This window comes from Octopus bimaculoides, chromosome 6 (genome assembly GCF_001194135.2).
Source record: "Octopus bimaculoides isolate UCB-OBI-ISO-001 chromosome 6, ASM119413v2, whole genome shotgun sequence".
NCBI lineage: Eukaryota > Metazoa > Mollusca > Cephalopoda > Octopoda > Octopodidae > Octopus > Octopus bimaculoides.
Window position 1 is genome coordinate 45,753,653 of NC_068986.1, and position 9,867 is coordinate 45,763,519.

The 9,867-nt window shown below is 36.4% G+C and overlaps 1 protein-coding gene across 1 annotated transcript in view; it reads right to left on the reverse strand.

The window, feature by feature from the left end:
- Positions 1–9,867, reverse strand: part of LOC106882236 (uncharacterized) — a 64,274-nt gene that overhangs the window by 28,980 nt on the left and 25,427 nt on the right. The window contains exons 5-7 of the mRNA XM_014932840.2: positions 9,008–9,099; positions 8,328–8,403; positions 2,385–2,491 (exon numbers count right to left, since the gene is read on the reverse strand). Of these exons, the coding sequence (XP_014788326.1) occupies positions 2,385–2,491; positions 8,328–8,403; positions 9,008–9,099 (275 nt within the window). The remainder of the gene's footprint in view (positions 1–2,384; positions 2,492–8,327; positions 8,404–9,007; positions 9,100–9,867) is intronic.

Here is a 9,867-nt window from a genome sequence, read left to right on the forward strand (position 1 = left end):
CAAATTTAAAATGAAAAAAGCAAATAAAACGAAGAATCGTTTGTTTATGTAGTCGGCACTTAATGTATATCGACTGAATGGACGTCAGTGATTGGTTGAAATTATCGAAATAAGACAATTTTTTACATGAAATAAATTCGAATACAAAAATATTTTTCTGTTCTATAACACAAAATAGATAAGTATACGAAGTTTGAAAGTCTTTCGGTACCAAAAACACTACGTAAAACATTAATGAAAAATGTGGCCCCCGTTTTAAAAAAGATCCGAAAACTGAAAATAAACTACATTAAAAAACACAAAAGAGACAAATGTTTGCAATAATTACACATAAAGGCAGAATTGAAAATGAAACCGGGCTGAATACAAAAACAGACTTGGGTATCCCTACTAAGCGAAACAAATATGTAAATGTTTAAAAGTCAGTTGTGTAATGCCATGGGCTAATTTTTGATATGATAATGGTAGTATCGTAAAAAAGGGAAATTTTACATGCATCTATATGTATGTATTCGATTGAACAGATACAACTACATTCATAAATTTCCCTTCCGTAAAATTTCAAAAAGTAATTTTTGTGTACTTTTTGAAATGATTGCAATTTGTAATAACTCACATATATACAGGGTGCATCAATAATTTGAGGACAATTTATAATTTAAGTAAAACAAACATATTTGATAAAACAATATAATTTTTTTTTTAGAATTAGGTATACACATTCATACATATACATCGCAAAAATATATTCAATAAAACCGTCATCAGCCTCATTAATGTCTCGATACAGCTCCTGAAAGGACTAAATGTGTTGATCAGGTGATTTTAACCGATATCGACCTTAATGTCCCCAATAGCAGGCATCATAGAGTCCTTCAGTATTGGTGGGCATTTTTGTTAGCCTCTCGTTTAACGACACTCCTGTCGTAGTACTCTTGAGGTGGAGTGAAGTAAGGTGGACGAGGAAACCAAATATTAGTGGATCATGAAAATGTTCGGCCATTCACTCTTTAGTCTTGCAGGTTGTGCAAGAGGGAGCAGAATGTTGCTGGAATACGTACACCCCGCCCCAAGCATCTCCTTGATCCAGGCCTTGACACGTTTCCAATGACTGGATGTAGATTGTTGCATTGCTTCTAAGATCTTGCAGGAAAAAGTGAGGTGCCCTCATTGATCATGACCCCGAAGACCATCCCAGACGATAGGAACTTGGTGTACATAACAGTGGGGACTTCAGTGAGGCTGGCACAGAACCATCTATCATTTCTTCTGTGCACTTCATGATCTTGGACTAAGGTCTTCTCACCCAAAGCATATCGGACTCCTCGGAGAGCTTGAGTTTGTTCAGCAAACGATTCGACCGTACAACATGGTTTTCCTGCGTCTTTTCGGACATGAATCACCCTTTTCTCATAATATGGGGTTTTTACCCGATGTCTTCATGCATAATACGTCTAATGGAGATGATTGGCAATGGGTCTCACTGGCTTCACGGTAATCTCCTTGATGATGCTCTGAAGAAACTGAACTTTTCTGACAACGTCTGACCGTTGAGAATATGTTATTATTTTGGCCACCGAAGACACATTTCCGCTAGAGGACTAGAGCTATTTTCTATTCTTAAACAAGAAAGATCTGGTGACATTTAAGAAGGGTGCAATCTGAGAATCACAGTAGTTGGCAACTAAAACGAGGAGGACGGCATGCCTTTTCATTGTATACATTAGTTATGAAGCTTTTTTGTTGGGAGTAGTATAAAGAAAGGATAAGTTTGGATCACTTGTCGTTCTTAAGAGTTTGGGTTTCAAATAGCTGACTCACCCTGTACATGTTTTCTATTAAGAAAAGTACCTTTTCTTCAATGCTAACATAATAACTTCATAAATTTAGTCTGTTCAGTTATAATAAGAAGCTATAATTATTCTTTCTAATTTTGGCATAAGGCCAGCAATTTTGAGGAGAGGGGACAAGCCGATTACATCATCTCCTGTACTGGGCTGTTAATTATTCTGTTGACGTCGAAAGAATGAAGAAAAAAGTCGAGTTCGGTGGAATTTGAACCCAGAACGTAGAGACAGGAGAAATGCTGCAAAGTATTTTGTCAAATGCGTTATTGATTCTACCAGCTCGATATTTAATAACTGACTTTTTAGCATATACATATTGGTTTCGCTAATCCAGTATACCCAAATCTATTTTGTGTTTTTCCCCGTATTGGTTTGCTTTCATCATCAATCCAACAGTTACATGCACATAAAGCCCATCTCCATTGAACAACAACGATAAAGAACAGTGAACGAAAGAGAACAAATCCTTAAACAGTATTCATTAAACAATACGGCTGTACTTTTCTAAATTTTGCTTTAAAAAAAAATGCTACTCACCGCAAGTATTTTCTTTGTAAGTTTTCTGCCATTCAGTTGGCATTCTACATGTCCCGTTAGTATAACTTCTTTTATTCAAAACACAATGATATTCGCTCATCAGATTCCTGATGGAGAGTAAAAGTATGACTAAGTGTTATATATATATATATATATAAATATATATATATATATATATATATATATATAGAGAGAGAGAGAGAGGGGGGGTTCAAAAAAGAAAAACGACAAAAAATAACAACGCGAGGACGTGATACAGATATTGTGTTACTGGACGCTCAGGAATTCTTCACCGAGCGTCCAGTAACACAATATCCGTATCACGTCCTCGCGTTGTTGTTTTTTGTTGTTGTTTTGTCGTTTTTCTTTTTTGAACTCACTATATAACGCACGGTCACACGGATCCCGGCCTTTCGACTGAACTTGGAGCACCCAATTCCTGGAATTCTTCTACCTTCAGATTACTGTTCCTGTTGGATTACTGCTTCTACTCACTCGGATTACGCCATTCCTGCACCTTGATTATATATATGTATATATATATATATATGTGTGTGTGTGTATATATAAATTCATACAGTTTCTGCGGGATTACTCGTAGCGCACGTGGGTAATTGAGGAATGATACGATTTTCTTGCTCGTCTATATGAATACGAAAATGCTATTCTTGGATAATCGTTTGATGTCGCTTGATCGAATTAATTATCCTTTTATTAACATTCTCGGATTTATAATTTTGAAATATTGCACTGATGAAGGAAGTAAGTTCGGGTAATATAATTTACACCTCTTTGATCATGAAACGCGTCTGCAATTAATCGGGTAGATTCGTTAATTTTTCTTTTTTGCCTTTGTAGTTGCGAGTATTGCTGTTGGGAGTTGTATTTTGCTAGTGAAATAGTAGTTTTGACTGCTATTTCTAATTTTCGGTGTGTGGTGAAGCAATGCTCGCTCAACCCTAATTTTAATTATATATATCTTAATATATATAATCCGTTCTGTCTGTCTGTTTGTGAATTGATAACTCGAGTATTGTTCACCTGATCGCTCTGAAATTTTAAAAATGGATACATGACGGAGCTAGTTTCAAGGTGAGACTCGCTATTTTTGTAATCTTTTTGTCCTGTTTGTTCTACCATTAAAATCAATCAGTTGCTAAGACAAGCGGCACACACGCACGCACGCACGCACATACACACACACGTCCATTTCATATAGACGTACATACATCTGTTACTTTCTTTATCTGTTCTTTTCGCTTATCTTCAATCAACTACCGTAAAAGTTTTATAGTATTACGTCACATTTTCTAAATGTGTGTGTGTACCTTCACTCACTCACTCTATCTCTCTTTCTCACCCTCTTTCTCTGTCACATACACACGCGCAAGCACGCACGCGTGCGTACACACACACAAACACACACACGTCCATTTCATATAGACGTACATACTTCTTTCACTCGTGGAGGCGCAATGACCCAGTGGTTAGGGCAGCGGGCTCGCAGTCATAGGATCGCGGTTTCGTTTCCCAGACCGGGCGTTGTGAGTGTTTATTGAGCGAAAACACGTAAAGCTCCACGAGGCTCCGGCAGGGGATGGTGGCGAACCCTGCTGTACTCTTTCACCATAACTTTCTCTCACTCTTCCTGTTTCTGTTGTGCCTGTAATTCAAAGGGTCAGCCTTCTCACACTGTGTCACGCTGAATATCCCCGAGAACTACATTAAGGGTACACGTGTCTGTGGAGTGCTCAGCCACTTGCACGTTAATTTCACGAGCAGGCTGTTCCGTTGATCGGATCAACTGGAACTCTCGACGTCGTAAGCGACGGAGTGCCATCAACAACAACTTCATTCTCGTTCTCTCTCACACACACACAATCACACGCACGCGCGCGCGTGCGTTTCTAACTCACACGCGGCGCACGCGCGTTTCTAAATGTAACTGCTCATTTACAATTTATGTTGGTGATGACAATATCGTGCCAAAAATTCTTTTTAAGCGTTCTGGTGTTTTGTTTTTTAAAAAACAATATGGAGAGCTTGCAAAAATCATTGAGGTAATGTTTCTATTTAATTTTATTAGGTTTTATTGAATTTCAAAATTTCTTGATAGGATGCCTCGAAGAAGGAAGAGTAAACTTGGCAAAAAAAAAACAAGAAATGCTTTTGCACTGCGTTCACTGCATGCAAGCGAGACAGCTAAACAAGCTGAACACCAGCATGCACGCGCTGCTGCCTCTACGTTGATGGTTAGGGCTTCAGAAACACCCGAACAAGCTGACCGTCGGCGTGCACGACATGCTGCCTCTACGTCGATGGCTGGAGATTCAGAAACATCTGAACAAGCTGGCCGTCGGCGTGCACGCGATGCTGCTTCCAAGTCAAATAGCCGTGCTACAGAAACAGTTAACAGTTTTAGCGTCTCAGGAATATTTAATGCCTTAACCAACGTAACACAGTCCAAGTTAACTCTCTTCACCTATACAAACCGTCCAATGGACGGCGGCTCGTTTGCTAGTATATATATATATATATATATATATAGTGAAATTCTTCACTGATATATATATATATATATATATATATATATAAACAAATAGTAAATGAGTATATGCATATATACGTACAGGTATGTGCATACCGACATCCACCTGTATGTATAGGTGCATATCTGGGTACAGGACATTGCAAACAAACGTAGACGAGAACACACGAGCCACATAGAGAACATTCTACTTCATCAGCTATATACATACATACATCTATCATATAGACGTATATATTTATCCAAACGCATATTTATTGTTTATTTGGAATAATCTTTAACAAAGGAAAAATTTTAGCTGAATTTTTATTGAACGACCACTGAGATTCATAAAATGTTTTGAAACATAAATCAGTTTGTTTTGATATGGAGGGATTTTTCGTTGGAGTAATATTAATAACCGTCTTAACTGTTGTATTCTGACCATTTAACTAACAATACCAATAGCAATAAATGTCGATAGGTGCACGAAGTAATGACAGTAAATAAACAATCTCTTGATTCCTTTAAAACTGTTTGGCACATATTTGAACCTGCAACTGCTTTTTACTGTAGTTTGCCAAAGAAAATTCCCGTTTAAGTTATATTGAATAATACAGTGATAAATATGCACTATGTTCTAAAAAAAAGTACAAAATCTTTAAATAGTATTCATGGATTTCTGATAAAGAAAGCAAATCTTCTCAGTTAGTTCAGTGTTGTCTCCTTGGTTTCTAATGCTGAAGAGAACTAAAGCGTTCGAAACACATCCCATAGAGGACGTTCTGAGCAGACAACGGTGTTCTTACGCCTTTTTTTTTTCATTTTATGCAAAGAATTTTCTCATTGGAAAGCTGCAGTGAAAAGCTCTAATAGGATCGTGTATGTTTCAAAATATGTGAACTTATCTACAGTTTGTGTACACGCACACACACACACACACACACACACACACATATATATATATATATATACACACACAACGGACATGCGCACGCACACACAAACACACACACACACACACACGCACACACACACACACACACACACACACACACACACACATATACACACACGCACTCGAGTTGCGAGACAAACTCTGATCTTATTAAAAGAACCCTATATCCGTGTCTATGTATGCATGTATATATGTATGTATATATGTAAGTAGTTTAAATATATATATATATATAGTTCAAATTTACAGAAAAAGACGAAGACAAGTGTAGGAACAGCAAGCAATGGAGAGACTATGGAAAAAAACGGAGAGAAAACTATGGAGTTCAGCGATCCAACATGGCATGATGACTGGAAAAAAGAGGTTGAATGAAATGGAGATAATAATGGTGATCCCAACTAACTAAAGCGCACAAGCATGTGTGTGTATGTGAGAATGGTGTGTGTGAGTATGTATGTGTGTGTAGGTGTAAGGGAGCGAGGGAGTCTGACGCGTGTGTGTGCTTTTTCAAGTGGTGTGTGCACATGTGCATGTGTGAGTGACCAAATATTGTGCATGTGTATAGTGTGTTTTTCGGTGAAAGTTATCTTTGTCTATACCTGCTGCGTGTGTTTATGCTTGTTGCATGTGTGGGTATATGTTGTCTGTATTCAGGTATTATGTGTTTGTGTAAATGTGGATGTGTGCTTGATGGTGTGTGGTGTGTCTACGGAGTTAAACAGGGTGTTTGGCTGCTCGTATAGTGGAATGTGTGGCTATTGAAGATTGTGTGTAGGTGTGTAGATAATGGTGTGTCGTGTGGGTACTGAGAAGTGGTCGGTGCTAGTGTGTGTGGAGTGGGAAGGTGTGTGCGTGAAGCGAGTATGAGATGAACAGTGTTTATGGGTGTGTGTATAGTGTGTATATGTAGGTATGTATGCATGCATGTATGTGCACACAGAAAGAGTAATAGTGTGTGTGCTTGCGTGCGTGCGTGTGTGTATATACGTATTCTTTACCCATCTGCATGTATTTACTTCCATTTCATAAACACGCAATTACTTCAATGTGCCCCATCCCATCCCTATATAATGTACTCACTACTCATATTCCACAAGAAAACGTTGAAATTTAATCTGAGTTTATTCTGTAGAGACTCACTGTTTAATATCAACTGCATTGATATCGTGTCTTGTGGGATCTACAAACGTTATGCGTTTTATCTTCATGCCTCAACTACATAATAAAAAGTGTTGAAATTAAAATCCAAAAGCAATCGTGTGCAAATGTCATCCTCCATAACTAAACTGTACTACTACTATATTATACTGCACTGCAACAAATTACTACTACTACTACTACTACTACTACTACTACTACTACTACTACTACTACTACTACTACTACTGCTAATGCTGCTGTTACATAATTAATGAAACAAATAAGAATATATATGAGATCAAGAGTGAAAATACGTGATAGAGAGGAGAGAAGAAGCGAGAAGTAAGAGAGATGGTGGATTTTAAGCAACATACATTTCTTTGCATTGTTTTAAAATCTCTTTCCAGTTTAATGTAATTCTCATTCAATGTTATTCTTCGGTTGTATTCCTTTTTCTTTTCACTAGGCTTACTCTCACCATAGAAAACGGAACCACAGAGGGTAACAACTTAGAGCTTGTATGCTCGAAGCTTTTCAACATTTTCAAAGAAATTAAAAACTTTGTTTAGAGTGGATATAAATGTATCAAAGAAGGATCTATGTACTCTACTTTAAGCAATTCCACTCAAGCCGATGTCACTTTCAGGAACGCAACTCGAAACAGTAATATCACTCTCTTTAATTCAGCAAAACCTAACTAAAGAAAGGAAAAGGGCACTAGAAACTATTAATAATTGATACTATTATCATTTATATTTCTGACCACATGTTATTTAAATAATTGCATTATAATGAATAAATTGAATATTAGGGTCTGTGGTTGTTGTTGTTTGAACTAATTGTATCTCTGGTTATTGTAAATAAATATCTTTTTGTGAATTGTGTAATATATAAGATTTTATATAAATATCATAAATAATAATTGATCTTAATTGTTATATATAATTATACGTGTTTGAGTATAAATATCTAAATTATATAAGGTGGTGCTCGAGTATTGTTACCAAAAGTATAAAGAAGAGAAATATAAGATAACACCATCTCTCACACTCACATGCACGCATGTACATAACGTCGCCATTATTATGAGAAATCAAGTGTCCCAGATTTAAATTCTCTCATCTAGATTCGGTATAAAGAAATAGTCTGATGTCTTTTCGATATAAATCAGAAATAGTCTGTCTTTTCAGTTGACTATATCTCAGCGTTATAAATTTATGCTTTTTGTATCAATGCAAACTTCTCGTTTTCCCTTTTATCTACACGTATACAAAATATATTCATTTAGTTAGATATTTAAATATATTAATTCACTTACAGACAAACAGTGTCTTTTTCCGTATTTTTTGGTGCCGTATCACATGCAGCTACATCACTCGAGTTACAATCAATTTCTTAAAAAAATTAAGACCATAAAGAAAAGTATAAAATAAGGTAGACTTTAGTGGTATACTGAAATAATATAAGAGGAAATTTTAGAATTAGTAATAATTAGATATCTGCATATCGTAGCAAACACACAAATGCTCAATTAACAAGTGTTAAAACGAAAAAAATTTCTAAGTGATAATAGTCAAATCATTCAAAATCAAGTTATTTCTAAAACTATTATATTGATCTCCGTATATTAGTCAAAAACAAAATGAAAATATACCAAGTGTTTTCTTTTTGATTTTAAAATAATAATTTATGATTTTATTTGAATGGTATACCACCCCGTTTTTTGAAGGCGCGTGGCCTAATAGTTAGGGCGTTGTAATCACGATAGTTAGATCGTGGTTTCAATTCATAGACTAGCCGGCGTTGTATTCTCGAGAAAATCAATTAATTTCCTGTCCACTCAGCTTTAAATAATAACCTTGTGACGGATTAGAGTACACGAGTGAGATGGTGACTCAGGAGAATCATCCGAACAGACGTCTTGAGGGCTTACCACGTCGAAGATTTTTTGATTGATTGATAAGTATAACTTTGAAAGCGTTAGATAAAAGAACTTACTAAGACAAACATCGGTGTAGTACTTGTCCAACAACTCAAAATGCTTGGTACAGTCTTGTTGATATAAACAATGTTTCACATAGTTAAGGTCACTAAAAAAGTAAAGATATTTAAATTACCATTCAAAATTTTACATCAACAAAAAACAAAAGTAACATGTTTTATGTATTTCTAATCATACGTTATCGAATCACTAAGGTCTACATTTGTATGCTCTAAATGAAAGGTTCTCAACAGATAGAGGAGACATATGCCCCCACCCACCCCGGGAGCTATTTGGAACTCGAAGGGGTGCCTTTTGGGGAAAGGGACACTAGGGAGGCGTTAAGAGACCTGGGGTGCGAGGTGGCACTGGAAGTTCCTCAACTTTAATAAGTTTAATTTGAAATTAATGAGTAGTAGCCATATTTTCACGTCTCCGCGACACTCAATTTTAAGAAAACCATGCCTTTTTGTTTCAAATTTCCAAAAACTTAAAAAATACTTTTTTCCCTTTGACGACACCAAGCAAATTCTAAAAACAGATGAATGGTGACAGACGACTAAAAGAGAAAAGTAATGAATAAAAGCGAAAAGCTGAATCTGTATGTATGTGTGTATTCATGTGCAAATATATAAAGAATTGTGGTCAGAACTTTGAATCAAACTGGCTTTTGGGAGTGGTTGATAAGTATGTATCGTGTATGTGTGTGTATGTATGGGTACGTTTGTATGTATATGATTGCGTGTATTACCATCTTGAATTCCTTTCTGCGATTGAACTTAAGTTGGGCTTGGATATGAAAGACCCAACCACACACACACACACACACACACACACACACACACACACACACACACACACACACACACACACACAC